Below are 18,759 nucleotides of genomic sequence, written 5' to 3'. Positions count from 1 at the left end.
CTCCACAACAAGAGAAGCCACTGCAATGAGAAGTCCACGCACCACAACCAAGAGTAGCCCTCACTCGCCGCAACTAGAGAAAGCCTGCTCACAGCAACGAAGACCCAACACAGCCAAAAATAAATAAATAAATAAATTTTTAAAAAAAGGCTGGAATATCGGAGATAAGTCTGGAGAGCTGGTGGAGAGAGATGAAATCATGAACAGCCTCTGTGCCCCACTAAGGAGGTGGTACCTTGTTCTGAAGTCCACAGGAGCTAACAAAAGACTTCACACAATGAAGTGACGTGATTAAGTCTGTATGGTAGGAAACTTACTCCAGCTGCAGTGACAAAGAGATTGGAGGGGATCAAGCAGAGGCGGGAGGAGGATATGGGAAATACGTGTTATTGCCCACTGGATAATTTTCTACTTGTATCATTAAATCCATTATCTGAATACGGACAGGTGAGATCACTCTTATAAAAATACCAACTTTTATTACAGTAATGTTATGATGTAACCAACATTTAAAGAGATGGTTAATTAAAAAACACTTTAAAGAGGAGAATATTTAATGTAGTACTCCAGAGAGTCAATTACTGACAAATAAACTTTGAGTTGTAGACTTATTCCAAAACACTTCATAGGGATTTTTCTGGCTTTCACCTGGGCTTTGGTTTTGAAAGCTGCAAAGGATCTGTGGCTCACAGATTTCTCACTGAATTTCCTCTTCCTACTCTCCTGTTTTTGTCACTACAACCATTTCTGGGCATGCCAAAGGTCCCAAGCCACACTTCATCTTGCTAGGGCTCTCAGCAGTGTATGAAGTTCCTCTTGATTCCTGGAGAACAGGAGAGCCTGGCAGTTGCCTGGTTCCTTCTTCCTGGTGCCGGTCTCTCTGTAGCTCTAAAATGCTGCAACCTCACAACCAGTGGGTGACTATTCTGGCCAGTTGTGGAAAAAATAAATTTCTCAGAATTCCTCAGCAACCACCCTGCCAGCTTCCCCTTGCAATACTGCTGGGAGTACAAGCTGTCTGCAGGCATTAATGATCTACCAATAGGGCTAATAACTTTAGATTCTCTCTAAACCACTCCCTACTCTTAGCACCAAGAATCCTTTAAATTATATCTAGGAAATAGCATCTGGAACAGTCATTATGCACAGCTGTTCAACACTTCCTCAGACTATGAAACAGTGTTGAGAAATCTAGAAATGCGAAATTCAGACTTGGGCTCGTGTCCATCAGGTCTGTTCCTCTGCTCCACTGCACCCTTGCCCGAAGACACTAGGACACTGAGAAGGGTACTGTGGGAGTCCTCACACCAGTACAAGCTACGGTGGTGAGGTCTTATGAAAAACCCTAACACAAAAGGGTCACCTAGAAGGAAAGCAAGGCAGGAAAGACCTCCCCCAATGAAGTTGCTTTGACAAGGAGGAAAGCATCACTGTGGCACCTGCTGTTACTTTCCGCCTAACTCTTCAAAGACGATTTCTATGGAGCGTTTCCTTTTCAGTGAGGCGATTACAACTGGAACCATCTCCACTGAGAAATCCAGCTTGATAAGCCTGAGCACTGGGGAAGCGCCATTCCTCCCCTCATGCATGAAGGTATCAGACAGTTGAGCAGGAGTAATAAATATGGATTACAGGAACCCACCCCTACCTTCAGGTATCAAGAGACAAGTCCTGTCCAGGTAGTTATGGGGCATGCGCTGCCCAAGGCATATGCTAGGAACCTCAACACAAAGTGATGTCAGTGTTCAAGACGGCATAACAGTGAGGATCATAGGTTTCCCATATGTTCATCTGATTTCACCTCTCAATCCTCCACACTGTAATCATTTTGAGGGGGCTGTATTTGGTTACATTTCTAAGTGATAGTGGGGTAAGGTCTTTTTGTTTTGTTTTGTATTGTTTATTTAAGTTCTTCTTCAGAAGAAGGGCTCTGTAAGAAAATCTTGGCTTACAAGTCAAACACGTGGTTATTTCTATTGCCTTTACATAATACACTGGCTCAAGATACTTCCTGATCCCTACAGATTATAAGTCACAGGCAATAGATCCGAACAGAGGACTCTGCACCTGTAACCTGAAACAGGAAACTGGAAAAGTATGGGGTGTGTGGTGGTAGTGGTGGGGGAGGGAGAAGGACAGGTGAAGTATAAAGAAAGAAATAATCGGACACCAAAGCGTAGTGGTGAAGAGTGTACACTACTACTATGTCGATATGTAAAAATGATTCGCAACAAATAACGATGACCTGATGAAAACTGAGAATGATTTGCCAGGCTCTATGCTAAGTTTTGTGTTCACTGAGTCCTTATAATAATATTCTGAGGAAGGTATTTTATTCCTGTTTTACAGAAAAGAAAACTTAGGCTTAGAGAGACTAACTTGCTTAAGTTGAAACAATTAGTGAATATAACCCAGTGAAAAACCGAGTTATAAATCCAGAGATGGCATTCCTAATCAGTACCTTTTACTACTATTTACAATTAAGAATAAACTGAACCATGGTATGAAAACACAAACCTGAAGACTGAGAGGTCTTAAACTGGTTATGAAAACTACCTGCATGTGACAATCACCGACACGCACAAAGTTGATGTATACAGTTCTGGGGTGCTGCATGCCACAGGGGTGATGGAAATACTGGAATTGTTAACCAAGAATCTCAGGCTATCAGAAGGATGTTTAAATCAAATGTTTACAAGAAAATAAATTATTTCCTATAGCTTATTTCTCCTTGGCACTTGCTTTGATATGCATGAGAGTTGATAAAGAGTATACATTATTGAGATGAAAATTATTCTATTTCCAAATTGTTATGTTAAGTAATCGTTTCTCTATTAAACACAACATTTAATTTTCTCAATTCTAGGTTTTAATTGCCCAGGATTTTGCTTTTCTCTGTGTACCTTCTATAGTAAGGTGGAATTACGGTTACTGTGATAACCATAGTTATCACAGATAGTCTCTGTGCTCACAGATATATTTTCCTTTAACTCTTCAGTTGCCCCTAAGGATACATGTCCCTGTTAAAATGTCCCTGCAAATTGCTGCAGCTTGCCCCCATAGAGCAGCCACAGTTGTCTTTTCCAATGGCTTTTTTTTTTTTAACTTTTTGCTCCTGAAACTGCAGATTCCCAGCATTTCCACCCAAAATGACTCTAAACCTATCTCCCATCTGGCAATGGCTAAGTGGTTGAAATTCAGAAGTAAGACAGCTCTGCCCTGGAGAAGCTCCAGAGTAGCGAAGAACTCAGGCATGTACAAGCTGGCCCTTAAACACAACAGGCAGAGAGAGGTACGAACAAAGTACTGTAGGAGCCAGAAGCAGGAAAACCTGACTTCTGCCCTGATTGATGCAACAAAGCTTTGTTTTCGTATTCACTGAGTTGCTGGCTTTTATGCATTACTAATAGAGGATTTATTTTAAGAACAAAAGACATATTAGAAACCACATTATGGTACAAGTTTATATATTTGATTTAGCTAATAACTAACAAAAATCACTATCAATGATATAACAACATCTTAAAATATTAAACATGAAAAAAGCCATACACAGAAGTCTCTATCTGGTGATAATAAATATTATTCAGCTATAAAAAAAGAAGGAAATCCTGCCATTTGCGACAACATGAATGGACCCTGAAGGTATTTTATGCTAAGTGAAGTCAAACAAATAAAGACAAATATTGTATGATCTCACTTACATGTGGAATCTAAAACAAAAAACCGAATTCACAGAAACAGACTGGTGGTTACTAGTGGCAGGGGGTAGGGGGTGGAGGAAACGGGTGAAGGTGGTCAAAAGGTATAAACTTCCAGTTATAAGATAAGTAAGTTCTGGGGATGTAATATACAGCATGGTGACTATAGTTAACACTAAACTGTAATATTTGAAAGTCGTTAAGAGAGTAGACATTAAAAGTTCTCATCACAAGAAAAAAAACTGTAATTAAGTGAGGTGATAGATGTTCATTAAACTTGTGATAATCACTGGGCAATATATACATGTATTAAATCATTATGTTGTACACTTTAAACTAATACAATGTTATGTGTCAATTCTATCTCAATAAAACTGGAAAAAAAATCTCTATCTGAATTACTTCTTTCTATTCAGTAGCTGACTAGGACTACAGGCATCATAGGAATTGCTGGACAGGAGCAACAGGCTGCTGCTTCTACCCTCCCCGCGAAGTCAGACACTTAAGCCTCGACCCTGCAACCTTAAAGGAAACCTATTCTGTAACATAAGCATCTCCTTTCAGTTATTTGAAAATCCCAGCCCTCTCAGGAACAGAGAGGTAGCAGTCACAAAGCTTTAACAGTTCACTGCAGCCTTTCTGAGCAACCATTTTTAAGAACTTGAACAACTGCTGAAGAAAGCGAGATAGTTCAGAAAATTCATTTTCCGATTTACCTTGTTTCCTTTCTTTCTTTTATCTAGAACTGGCTCAATTTCCATTCTTAAAAAAATGAGAATTAGGGCTTCCCTGGTGGTGCAGTGGTTAAGAATCCACCTGCCAATGCAGGGGACACGGGTTCGATCCCTGGTCCAGGAAGATCCCACATGCTGCAGAGCAACTAAGCCTGTGTGCCACAACTACTGAGCCTGCGCTCCAGAGCCCGTGAGCCACAACTAATGAAGCCTGCGCACCTAGAGCCTGTGCTCCGCAAAAAGAGAAGCCACTGCAATGAGAAGCCTGTGCACCGCAAGGAAGAGTAGTCCCCGCTCACCGCAACTAGAGAAAGCCTGCGTGCAGCAACGAAGACCCAAGGCAGCCAAAAATAAAATAAATTTATTTTTTAAAAAAGGGAATTAAAATCCCTAAAAATTAAAAAAAGTGGCTGAGGACAGAGGGGAACACACAATCCTTCACAAGCACCAAGCCCTGCTCCCCCTGAAGGCATCTAGGGGAGCAGTGGGAATTCGGTGCGAAAGGAGTAGGAAGTCCAAGCGGGTTAGGGACTGGGCTACTCTCCAGTAACTGGAATAGTCATGCAACAAAAGCCCTGCAAAGTGGGGCTCTCTTCTTTCTGCACGATCCAAGTGTAAAGGGCCAGAACCTGTTCATTCCCAAATGTAAGTCACTGCTCCTTCCAGAGTAACTAGCTTCGTCTCTTTCTTACCTGGGTCTGGAGTGAGAAGCTGACCCAAGGCATCTATCTTCCTCTGGTGAGGCAGCAGAGTATGAGGCACTGGGAGCAAATTTATCCTCCTGTGCTTCTGTTTCTCCCTGGTTATATGCCTCAGGAAACTGGCAGACGTGCTGGGAAGGGTCTTGCTTAACTAACTTAGAGAAATGGCCAATTCCAGCTCATCTGAATTCTCCGTACTGGGCCCAAGTCCTGGTAAAGTTCAAGTACTACTGTGTCTTCCTTCACTGCTGTTCCTATACAACATCTCCCTTAGGCATTTTATGGGAAGCAGTGGCCAGAATGGGATTGGGGCATTCCAGGGTCACTTGGCTACATATTTAATATTACCAAAATCTTTCATTAAAGAATGAAAATATCTGAAGGGGTGCGCAGGGGGAGGAAAAGATAGCCAAAGTCTTTTTAAAGTACTCAGAGGCATATCTAGGATATAACTAACTTTGTAATAATAAACTTTTATTGAATGCTTAGTACATGGCCAGACACTCTTGCAAGGTCTTTATATGAATTGCATATAGCATTATAGTTTTGGAACAACTGCGTGAGAATAGATAGTATTATTAAACCATTTTATTGATGAAGAAAGGAGACACAGTGAGGTCAAGTAAATTAACCAGGGTCACATAAGTAAGCAAATGGTGGAGCTGGAGTTTGAAGCTCATGCTGTACCTCTGAAGATTCTGCTCCCCGATCACGCTCCACTAGAAAACTCAAGGGTATGCTGCCACAAATGAGTGCTTAAAATGAAGCTCTCAAGGTCAAAATGATTGAGATACAAACAAACCTGTCTATTTCCAGGATGATTATGATATTCTGAACAGGCTTCAAATTAAACAGGCAGAACTAACACCATCAGTTTCAGACCGAGGTTGGCGGAAAGGCCGTCTTGGTTAGCTGGTCCAGAGAGCACATCCTATGCTCCACTAAGCGGGACGTGTGCATGTCCGAAGGATTTGCATGCCCAGATCTGCAAACAACTGTGCAAGGTTTGTTTGTTCCCAAAGGCAACATGCGCCTCTGGGCTCAGGCGGGCTAAGCAGGATGGGGAGAGCCGAAGCAGAGGGGTCCCTGTTCCTGAGGACACGCTGCCCCTTTCCCAACCACACTGTTGGCCCCAGGCTGGCCCTCTGGGGGCAGGGGCAGCACCACTTTGCAGGAAGTCCTTCCACCGCTGCCTACCTTCATCAGAAAGCAGCGTCTCATGTGCTCTCGCTGGGAACAATTTCAGACCCCTACTGACTGATAGTGATGTTCAGACTTGGTCTGGCAGTAGCACACAGCAGCTGTTTCCATAAGCCTAGGCCAAGGACGGTCACGGCAGTTTAGAATTTCCCTCCTAAGTGAGTTTTAAATGAAAACTTCAAGTTTCTAAACCAAACACTAATTCACTTTTCTTTGAATGAGACTATATCCCCTTATAGCTGAGAACAATGACAGAATGGGAATGCTGACCTCCTATTTGCCTCAGACACACCAGGTGCCTCATAACGCACAGCATACCCCAGCGGCTCCCGGAAGGACTGGGACCGGCGTGGTGAAAATGCACAGTTGATTCTCTTACTCTGCTTTATTCCATCCTGGTTCTCATTCCCGTCCCTCCCCCCCTCCATTTCCGTCTTATTCATTAGTTCCTCTCCTTCCTCCCAACCTTTAAATGTGTTCCCCAAGGGTCAACCTTTAGATGTATTCTCTCCTCATACTACATACTTCCTTGGGTTACTATTTCCATGCTCATGACTCCAAATATATCCTCATCATTCCCAAATCAAAATTCAGCCCAGATTCCTCTTCTAGGCTTCACACCCATATATCCAGCTACCTGCCAGACACGTGTACCCCGGATGTCCCACAGGTATCTCAAACAAAAGTACCAAAATGAACTGCTTTCTCAACCAGCTCCCACAGCGTGCTGGCGCTTCTTCTCCCATATTCCCTATCTTGTTACAAAATCCAAATACAGAGAACTAACCTTAGACTCCATCTCCATTCTCTCATATCCTATGGGTACTAAGTGTCTTTGATTCTACTTCCTAAATCTTTCCAAATTCTACCCCTTCTTTATCCCCAATTCCACTGCCTTAGTTCTTGTAAAAGTCTTCTAAGCAGTTTTCCCACTTCAAATTTCATTCTTTTCCAACATTCTGATACACATTTCCCCCCAAATAATCCCTCTCATTGGTTAATCTAGCCACATTCCTAGGACTAACTGATATGAACTGGCACCTCTGAACTGGCTGTTCACAGACGGCATATGTTCTGATGGGTCAGTGGTTATGTCATATGGTTGTCAAACATTCTGAGTATCACCCTGATTATTACCCCCTTCCTTAAATCCTTCAATGGTTCCCTAACAACTCAAAATAGTCTCTTTAGTGTAGCATATCATGGCTTCTTGTTCTCAGGCCAGTGACCAAACCACAGTACCATACTCCCTAACCTTTTCTAGTGCCTCAAAGCAACTTCTTCACCTGGGATCTACAGGTCCACGCAGTTTCATGGGTAGATGCAGTGGCAGTTGAGGGGAGTGGAGTAATGTAAACTTGGATGGGAAAAAGAATATATCATTTTTTTTGCTAACCTCTAACAATAATTTAGTATTTCCTTCAATTATGAACACAGGCAACGAACCACAGAATATTAGAAATACCTATCTTTTGTCATCTATAAAATTACTGAAAATTTCAAATTACAGTAAAATTGTTTTAAGTAACTAAAAGTTTATGCATATCACTACATATTTACAATAGTAATTCTGACTGCTATTATATCTCATTATTTAGTTTGTTAAAGATGCACAAATTATATATCACAAATTTGCTTTTAATATATTTTGATAACTATACTTCAATATAATTTTTTTTTGGTAATCTCATGTATTTATTTCATGCGCTTAAAAAAATTATTCTGAGAAGGAGTCCACACACGACACAGCTGGAGAGATCCACGGCACAAAAAGGCTTAGAATCTGTAACAGCGTCCCTGTCCGTTCATCTAGTACACATCTATTGATGGTTCACCAGGTATCATGCATGGTGTTATGCCACAGGGATACCAAGATGAGAAAAACCTTCAAGGTGGGTGAGAGGGGAAAACCGACTGTTTAAATACTGTGTGATAAATGCAATATGATAACTTTACATATGGAGCCATGGGAGCCGAGGGGAGGGACTTCTAACCAAAACCAGGGGCTGGGGAAGCCCTCTTAAAGACGACAATGGAGGGCTTCCCTGGTGGCGCAGTGGTTGAGAGTCCACCTGCCGGTACAGGGGACATGAGTTCGTGCCCCGGTCCGGGAGGATCCCACGTGCCGCGGAGCGGCTGGGCCCGTGAGCCATGGCCGCTGAGCCTGCGCGTCCGGAGCCTGTGCTCCGCAACGGGAGAGGCCACAACAGTGAGAGGCCCGCGTACCGCACAAGAAAAAAAAAAAGATGACAATGGAGCCAAGTCTTAAAGGACAGGTAGAATTTAGTCAGGTGAAGAAAGAACACAACCTATGATGCCACAGGCCCTACTATATTCTTTTGGAAACAACTGAGTCTGACATATTTGCTTCAAGAAAGGGAAATAACCTTATGTAGTGCTGCAGCAGTGTCTGACACTGTGAAGTCTCTAGACCTTGGAAAGAAGGAAGGGAGACAATCAGCTCCGGAGATTTTTCAGAGTTAAAAAGGCACATTTCCCTCAAGAAGATAAAAAGTTCTCTTCATGTGGAAATTCAGTGGTAAAAAATTTGAATTTAGAACCAAAGTCTGCTGATTATGATATAATAGTTTTTTAGAGGAGGAGAAAGAATCCAAAAGCCATCCACATGTGGTAGTAGAATGACTGTTTTTAGACTAAATCTCCTGTGGCTTCCTGACTGGATGGCACAAAGATACATTTTCCAGAACTGTTTTAAAAGTTGAATAATAGATATATTTAACGATTCTTGCAACGAAATGTGTGGCTCAAAACATCTTTACAATGGACAGTCCTGGAGAGGCACAAGGTTTCTGAATGCTTGTATTTGGGCAGAAATGAGACAGAGTATCCTTGACTAGAATATTTAAAGTAGGGATATGTCTAGTCTTGGGAACTGATTTTCAAGTCTGACTAATTATCAGGGTTGTTTGGAATGCAGGGGAAAATGCCCACTATTTTGCTAGAACTATGTGCCCTTTTAAGTTTCCTTACTTTCTCAAGCAGACTGAGACATATGTTGATTCAACTTTTACCAATATTAAATTACAGCATGTTTCCATTTTTTTTCATTACAGAAACAAAAAAATTGCAATAAACTTCTTGTCTTTCTATACCTCATTTCACTTAGGAATTGGAATTGTATTATTCTAGTGGAGAGTTCAAACTTAGCTGGTAGAAAGGACATTCAATTAATCGCAGGTAGTTGTGCATCATTAAACTAAACAATGCCTTGCTTTCCCAAACTCCACAAGTACGTGTCATGTTATCTTAAAAACAAAATAAAACCATTCCCTGTAGTTGGAAAAGTTTAGTCCTGTGACCGTGTGTTAATATTAACCTTGAAATGCCTGCCATCTACCATTATACCCCCATATTTCTCCCACAAAAGTGTCAGTAAAGTACGGTCCTGACACAGTTACCATGAGCAGCCCTCTATCTGGGAATGATTACACTTGCATATGGATTTAACTTAGGACAGGAATAAGTTAGCACCTTCCTTTGACCTCCTTCTGAGCACAACATACAAACAGAATCCAGGAATGATGAGTACTTTACAGCAGCTGGCTTCCACAGGTGGTAAGACAGGCTTTGACACATGACGGGTCTAGTCATTCAGCAAGTGTGAATTTTGGAAATGAGCATCTGCCAGTCTTATTATTAACTGGGAACTGAGTTGTTTTTATGAACTTCCAGCCTTGAGAACTTAAGCACAGCTTTGAAACAAATTCACTTATAATTTAACTAAAAAATAAAATACTGTTTTTCTTGCATTTTCACATACGTCAATGAGTGGAAACAGTTGAAAGCCCTGGAAAGAGGGTCCTTATGAGGCCCCAACCTCCCCCATTCAGGTAATGAGGGTTTCCTCTGTCTTCAAAATTTCAATCTCTGGCCAACTGCTATTTTAGAAATATGATGACCACTATGGCCGTAAGACAAACACAGACTGGCACTTTCAAAAGTCCTCTCTGGGTGAAGCTACGATAGATCGATATTCTAAAAATATTGTTTTAAGAACATATATATTTCTTGCTTTAAGATAATTGTATTGGGAGGTTATAGAAATATGAATTAACACTATAGGCAAGTTTAAGTCAAATGTCTCAAAGTTTATGAAGAGATTCTAAACCCAGCAGGATATCTAAGATTTTACTTGCAGATTGTAGGTTCCTGGGCCCTGTAAGAGTTGGTCACTCAGTGGGGCTCGTTTCATTGCATCCAGCAGATGTCACGGTTCAGCACTGGACTGCAAAGCTCTATATTAGCACAGTCCAACAGAAATACAAAGGCACACTGGTAATTTAAAAACTTCTACTAACTGCATTTTAAAAAGTATAAAGGAACGAATGAAATTTCTTTTAATAATATATGTTATTTACCCCCACGTATCTAAAATATTATCATTTCAACAGGTAATCAATATAAAAATATTAATGAACTATTTTACTTATTTTTTCGGTACTAAGTTTCTGAAATTCAATGTGTGTTTTACACTCATGGCACATCTCAATTCAGAGTAGCCACAAATAACCACATGTGGCTAGTGGTTACCGTGTTAGATGGTACAGCTCTATCCTATTCAGCTGTACAGACAGACAGCTGTATGGACAGACAGACAGATGATGCCATGGGAGTACCAGGGCCACCTTAATTCTAGGGTGCTTAGACATATTCTAAACCATGGCCCCTCACAGTTTCAGAAACTGTGCTTCCAAATACGCCTGTGTTAAGATTCTAGCACTTACAGCAGCAACTCAAAAATGCTAAATATTTCAATTGTTGCCTTTCTGCACCTGCTTGTATAGAAAACTCGCCTTGGTGTTAGCTGGGCATTCCTACTCTAATGCATTGGAGAATAAGAGAGACGGGCTCACTGGATCATCAGATCATAGGCATGTTAGTTCTTTTCCAATGTTTCACTTATATTTTAATATAACTCATTTCTTCCATAAATATTATTGAGAGTCTTTTCAGTACAAAGCTCTAGAGAGAAGTATCGATCCTAAAAATAAACCCAACAAAAACAGGTGGCAAAACATATTTAAGTAACTATGTAGTCAGTTTACTTACTTTCTATGCAACTTTCAAGGACTGCCTTAATGTTAACTAGAAGTAGAACTTGATCTGAAATTTACAAACCCATGAGGTCTTACAGAGTCTAACCAACTCTAGCCTTTCATCCTCAGTAAGTATTGCTGCCCATCTACTTACCTCCTTGTAGCACTAAAGTGATTACCTTAGATAAATGTTCCTTTATGGTTTCATTGTCTCTCTTCACCACCTCCATCATTTCTTGGCTCCCAAGGTAGGCAGCATTAACTACATTAAAAAAAAAAAAAGGCAAACAGATAAAATATATAGAACAAACACAAATGTCAAATTAATTGTAGTATATTCCTGTTTTACTCTTTTCTTTTGCCAAATGCTATGTGATGTGAGATATTAGTGAGGCCAAGAGAGGCATGTGAGTCAGCAACATGCACTGTCTCTGGAAACAAGAGCATGCCCTGTGGAAGAACCTCTCTCACCCTCACCTGGCTTTCTCAATAGCAACGTTAGCAGGATGATGGCCTAATGTCAGATACCACAGCAGATGTGTGTAATCATACCTGATCAAGGCATTTTTATGATTTAAGGATTAGAATCACAAATTTTGACAGATAAATCATGTATACCAGGGAAACCACACATAGTTATGAACATGAAACCATCTCGATAATTTTTTAAAAAGGACACAACTAAAAAGACTGTTTATTTTAAAACAGGTTTAAGTGATCTTTAGGAGTTGCTTATGAGGGTTAGTTCTATTATACTGACTGTGGAATGAGCAGAGTGACCCTCATTTTCGAGATGTCAAATAACTGAGAAAAAGGAAGAACGCCAGAGATAACATGAATTGATGTGATTTTCTGGTACTGCTACACAAATTTTCATTTGATTCTTTGTGCCTTGAATTCTACTTTGGTTGGTGTTATTATTGTTACTTTGCTTTCTTTTTGGCATCATCTGCCTATTTGTCTTTTATTTTTAATCTTTTGTCATATGTTATGTCTCTTGAAATCATAAGTAATTTCTTTAAAAACAAAATTTAAAGTCTCTCTCTCTTAAATAAAGGGACTTAACATACTCACGTATATTGATATGAAAGATATTTGGTCTGACTCCAGTCAGTAGGCAGAATAAAGTAAATAATAAAGTTCACAGCAGGAATTAATGAAATAGAGACCAGAAAAACAATTGAGAAACTAAATGGAACTAAAATTAAGTTCAATAACTGATAAATCTTTAGGCAGACTGATCAGGAAAAAAATGTGAGAAGACATAAAACATTACCAGTATCAGGAAAGAGAAATGACAACCCTTCAGATAATACAGACATCAAAAGGATAATCAAGTAATTTTGTGGACAACTTTATGTCATGAAATTCAATAACTTAGATGAAACAGCCAGTCTGCCCAAAGACACAAATTTGAAGCTTACTTAACAATAAATAGATAACCTCAATCGTCTTATATCTATTAAAGAAATTAAATTTGTAATTTAAAGCCTCTGCACAAAGAAAACTCGAGGGCAAGATGAATTCATTGGTCCACTCTACCAAACATTTAAGGAAGAAATAATATTGATTTTAAATAAATTCTTCCACAAATGACTACACATATATAGGTATTTAATTTTTGACAAAGGTAGCATTTCAGAGCAGCAGAAAACAGGTGGTCTGTGGTAGGCAGAATTCCCAGATGACACAAATACTCCTTGCCCTTTACAATCCCTCCCTTCTGAGTGTGGGTGAAACCTGTGAGTATGATGACATATTACTCCCATGACTAGGTTATGTTATAAAGTTGAGACGACTTTAAGGGAGATTATCCCAGTGGACCTACCCTGATCACACGAGTCCTTCAAATTTTGAGTTCTCTCTGGCTAGTGGCAGAAGAAGTCACAGATTCAAGGCACTAGAAGGATTAAATGCACCACTGTTGGTTTGAAAATGGAGCTCATGTGAAAAGGACCTGAAAGTGACTGACCTCCAGGAGATGAGAGGGACCCCTGGCTGACAGCCAGCAGGAAAATGGGGACTGCAGTCAAAAAGCCACATGAACTGGATTCTGCCAACAACCTGAATGAGCTCAGAAGTGGATTGTGGGATATGCAGGGGTATAAAAGAGGCTTCTGAGATCCAGGCAATGGTGATCCTTGAGCTGGGAGGGAGTTATATGGGAGCTTGCTTTCTGATAATTCATGGAGGTAAACATTTACATCTTAAGCACTTTTCTGTAGTGTTATTCTTGAATTGGAAAAAATATAAACATTCAAAAAACTTGTAAGGAATCTTACATTTCTAAAAGTAAATTTTTCATCAGGGAATGTACCTCACCTCACCTTTATTCTTATTCTTGTTTTTCCTGGTAGTTTCCCATGTAAGTGTACTTTTTTGTTGTTTTTAGAAAGTAGAATACCAGTTTCATTTCTAGTAATTGCTCCAAGGAAGCAATTATCTTTTTCTTTCCTCCAAAATGCTCATAGGGCTTCCCTGGTGGCACAGTGGTTGAGAGTCCGCCTGCCGATGCAGGGGACACGGGTTCGTGCCCCGGTCCGGGAAGATCCCACATGCCGCGCAACGGCTGGGCCCGTGAGCCATGGCCGCTGAGCCTGTGCGTCCGGAGCCTGTGCTCCGCAACGGGAGAGGCCACAACAGTGAGAGGCCCACGTACCGCAAAAAAAAAAAAAAAGCTCATAACACAGCACAGTGGCCAAAAACAATAATACTAAATAGAAGTGTAATTTCCTAAGGGGAAAACACATTTCTCCTGGCAATGACTATCAACAGCATTCCTGGAAACCTAGCAGAATTCAGTTTCAAGCACCACAGTGAAGGAAATATCTAGTAGCAGGAGTAATGGAAACAAAACACGAAGGGAAGGGAATGGTTTAGAAGAATGGTACTTATTTACTTTTATTTCCTTAAAAATCTAAATACAGGTGTAATAAAAACCTCACTGAGTCTAATTTCTATTTTACTTGCTACCATCATCTTCTGAAATCTGCTTAGCGTTTAAAGATCACTACAGGACATCAACTCCCAGTGGAGTGGCTGAGGAATGAAATGAGTGAGGGCTAAAGTTGGAAGACCAATAAGACATTCATCTCCCAGGCTAAATGGTACCACTAAATTCTCCAAGTACACATAATCTACAATAGAAGGCTGCCTTCTGTTTAACTCAATCACCTATCTTGATGCCATTTTGTCTGTCTGGAAAATTCCCAACTGATCTTCAAGTCCAAATTCATTTGTCTACTCCCTTACTTATCTAGATAGAACTAATTTCTATCTAGTTCCATCTAGTTCCATTCCAGGAAGGGTACCATTCCTGACCTGTATCTGTATTTATAACAGTCGTAAGTGTGATATGTTAAAATTCTTCACATTTATCTCCCCTACCATGCTGTATAAATATGTATATATATATATATATAAATATAGCAGCAGCTATATTTCATTTATTGTTCTCTCCAGTGATTATGCAAGTGCTTGGTTCATGGCAGCTGTGAGTTAAGGGCTGTTAAATAAAATAAATGGGAAGGGACTCGGCCAGTGTTTTCCTTATTTGCGGGGGTAGGAGGGAAACAGGTCAGGAGGAAATACCTGCTGCCTTCCTTGAAGTGGTGCAAGAGCTGACATCACAAGAGAGGCCAGAACACTGCCATGGTAAGCCAAGCTGGCAGATACTCGTATAAAACTGGGACAAATCATTGCAGGCAAGAGTGGCAATCTAAGAGCTTCTGTTGAGACTGGCCCCAGACTAGGCCACATAAAGCACTGGCCATAGCAGTGAGGGAAAATGCAGAGGGAAGAAAAACCACAATGAATGATACAATAGGAGGTCTGGGGGAGATGTACGAACAGTTTTCTGAAGTAGAACTTGGGGGTTGGAAGCCAAGTTGCCCTGCTGTTTTGGTGGCATGTGATCCAATGCCATTAGCACAGTTTCACAGTAGAATGCCCCAGTTTGTTCAGTTTTGCCTTTATATTGGGGAGGGAGGATTGATGGTGCTGAAGCAAAGGGAATTACTTGAACTGGGCACAGTTTAATTAGGGCAGGTGAAATGTGGAGGTAGGAAATCTCCCATACATGGGTGTGTACACTGCAGTGTAAAATGTTATTGTTACTCCTGGTCTGTTCTGACCAAGATATTATTTCTAGTCACTTTAATATTCTTTAAAATGGCTGTTAGGTTCTGTATGTCCAAAGTATGCCATAAGGTTTAGAAGAAAAAAACCAGTCTCTTAAAAAAATGCTCCTTACAAGATTTGCTGGATTAGAAAAAGGGTTTGGTATATTTACCTCCATGATGGGAGGGTGGCTGAGGACAGAAGCCACTAGGAAGCACACAAATAGAGGTAAACAGCAAAAAGTTTTCATTTAAATTCTCTTTAAAATAATAAGGGTACTACTAATAATCACGGGAACCAAGACAGGCTCTCCTGTGGATAGGTGCATCTAGACGTGCTTCCAAGAGGGTCTCCCATAAATAAACTGCAGACCCCAGTCTGAGGTGGTCTTGTCAGGGCTTGAGAAGCCCAAAGACATTCTGGAGGGGGCATGGATGTGGTGGACTTTAGTTATGGTGAAGAGGATGGAGTTAACTGTCTAGGTTACTAGTTAACTAGTATGGATGGAGTTACTAGCTAGGTGTTTGGTAGGTCCATGGAAGATGGGTAGGTAGGTAGGTCCAAGACCATCTTGAAGTAGGGATGTAGTAAATACTAGTACCTACCCAAAAGCCAATACAAACCCCCTCATTTCCTTGACTAGAGACATGGGAAAGTCAAAACATATGGCTTTTCCACATCCCTTATAGCTAGGGATATGGCCTAGTGTTGGCTACTAGAGGCAATGGAGAGGCAAGGTTCCTGGGGGAGGACTTCTCTTCCTACATAAGCCAAAGCCTCATCAGGAATAAGCCTCTGCTTTTGCCCCATTTTCCTTAATTCCATCTGAATGTCAGGCATGAGGCCTAGAGTAGAAGTCATCATGTGATCACGAGATGACGAGCATGAGGATAAATGTGCTGAGGACAGAGTGGAAATCCAGAAAGAACGCACATCGTTGATGGCACTGTTGAGATACTATTCATCTCTGGACTCTCCCCTTTATATTTCTTGGTGCATGAGAAAAATATCAATAGATCCCTATCTGTTTAGGCCACTGTAATTTAGTTTTCTGTTATCTGTAGCCAAATTCAGTCTTAGCTAATAAAAGCAAATAAAAATGGGGTCTCTCGATTTTCTGGGTGTTTTTGGTTAACAGGGGTTGATGTGGTTGTCAGCTTCCTATCAGATTCTGGTACTTGAGTAGGGGAGGAGGGTGGCGTCAATCTTTATCTATACACTAGATCCTCCCTATAGGAGGGAAGAGGTAGGAGCTGACTGCAAAAAAGCCGTTCCAAGGATAGCCCCTCCTAGCACATCTTCTAACTGGTCCTGAGGCTGGCAAGATGTTACCAAATGTAGAGGAGTTAGGTGCGAGCCAAGCAGGGCTGCATGGTAGCAAAATTCTTGGGGCCGAGGACAGACTGTGAAACTGGATAGTCCTGGAGATGTGAGTATCCCACGCTCCAGCAGAGTTCTGTCCAGAGCTGCTCAGGCAAAGTTCAGGCTAGGCAATCAAGAAGCATAAACCAGGAGAGTTTGTCAGAAGTTAAGCAGGATTACACATGCTCAGAAACCCAGACGAAGTCTTACAAGGGCCAGTTCTTTGGTAGGTCTTTATTTTTTTCCCCGATCGTTTTCTACAGTTTCTATTTGTGCCAATTGTGGCTTTTAACAATGTAAAAACCAGATCTAAAAAAGTAATTCTCCCATTCTAAAATTTCTGCGTAATTTGGAGTAATGTTTACTATTCACATGTTCCTCCATAAGCCAAGACCTTCGTTATTATAACCATTGATTTAGTCTGCAAACAGATAGTCTTATCTATGTGATATTGAGTTCACCAAAGTGAAACACACAACTCAAGGTGTATGATTTTTTAAAAAATAATACAACTTTTAGAGTGGCAGATAATTTAAAGATATATATAAATTTCTATAGAAAAAAATAATAAAACCTTCACTGAGTCATTTACTTCTAAACCAGAGATGATATTCTAGTACTGTATCTAATCACCTTTTGCCCTAAATCCTGATACTGACCACACACACACAAAATCTTTTCCTTCATTGCTGAATTTTAGGCTAAACTTCCATGAATAACTAAAGCTGAAGTTGGCTTTTATAAATGGATTTTCCTAAGCTACACACATAAATGAGAGAATAGGTAACATGGCAGTCTGGTTTTGTCTTATTCAAAATATTATTCTGGGATTAAGTCAAAAATATGCTGAGAAGAAATTTGTGATTTTTTAGTGAAGCTTATGTGTCAGTTCATTGAATAGTTCTGTTCATTTCATATCACTGTATATGTTTTTAAAAGTTATTTCCATATTTGATTAAGGAAAGGAAAGATTATGAAAGTGTCTTTTACAAGAATGTATGCAACAGAAGTAACGTAATCTACCAGGAATGCCCTTTGTCTGCACTATGTTTTTCTAGTTAGGTAACCGAAAGGAATTAAAACATCAATTTGGCCTAACAAAAAGACCCTAGAATATTTTTTAACATTAATTATCTTGACCTGTGATACTGCTAAGCTAAAATATATTTGCTTTTAGCTTTGATCAGAAAATCCAATTCAGCTGTCTCCGTCAAAAATTTATTTCTCATGAAACAGAAGAACATCTATTCTAAAGAAAATGTGTAATAGCAAATATTCCAGATTTAAAATTAAAGAAAAAAACCATATATTTTCTTTAAAAATAACATTCAAAACAATCTAGTTATATCAATTGATCTAATGAACACTGTGGTAAAGTTTATAAAGTATCCTAATTGAATTAGGGCTCCTCTATCCTGAATGCTGGATAGGAAAGGACGTTTCACTCAGTCTGTTGAAGAAGGCTAACACATAGCATCTCAGCCTATAAGAAGCACCATTTCTGCCAAAAGGACAACAGCATTTGAAATACTTGAATAATTTGGTTTCTTGAATTTTTCAGACCTTACTACAATAAAAAAATATGTGTATAAACTAAAGGATACAGAAAATCAGTTTCTATCCAGATAGGTCAGGATTTATTATCCACTACTTGGACTGACAAACTTCCTCCATTTGTTTCCATAAGATTTCTGCTGAAGCACAGACATTACATAATGTGAAAACACCCCAAGTCCTCCTAAAAGTCAAACTGGTACGCTAAAGGTCATTGTCTGGATGACAGTCAAGCCACAGAGAAGCAGGTCTGGAGGAGGAAGGTCCAGACGGCATAGATTTGACCACTGAAAATGATCTCAGACCTGGTATTCCTTTCCCCTAATGACCC

At 40.2% G+C, this 18,759-nt stretch overlaps 1 protein-coding gene across 3 annotated transcripts in view; it reads right to left on the bottom strand.

The window, feature by feature from the left end:
- Positions 1-18,759, bottom strand: part of LDAH (lipid droplet associated hydrolase) — a 100,882-nt gene that overhangs the window by 10,421 nt on the left and 71,702 nt on the right. For all 3 annotated transcript variants that reach the window (XR_012325794.1, XM_033838968.2, XM_073791566.1), the window contains one exon: positions 11,573-11,655. Coding sequence is in view for 2 of the 3 variants with exons in the window: in XM_033838968.2 (XP_033694859.1) it covers positions 11,573-11,655 (83 nt within the window). In the remaining variant the exon portion in view is untranslated. The remainder of the gene's footprint in view (positions 1-11,572; positions 11,656-18,759) is intronic.

Source organism: Tursiops truncatus, chromosome 14 (assembly GCF_011762595.2).
Source record: "Tursiops truncatus isolate mTurTru1 chromosome 14, mTurTru1.mat.Y, whole genome shotgun sequence".
Taxonomy (NCBI): domain Eukaryota; kingdom Metazoa; phylum Chordata; class Mammalia; order Artiodactyla; family Delphinidae; genus Tursiops; species Tursiops truncatus.
This window is presented reverse-complemented; position numbering and strand designations above follow the sequence as displayed.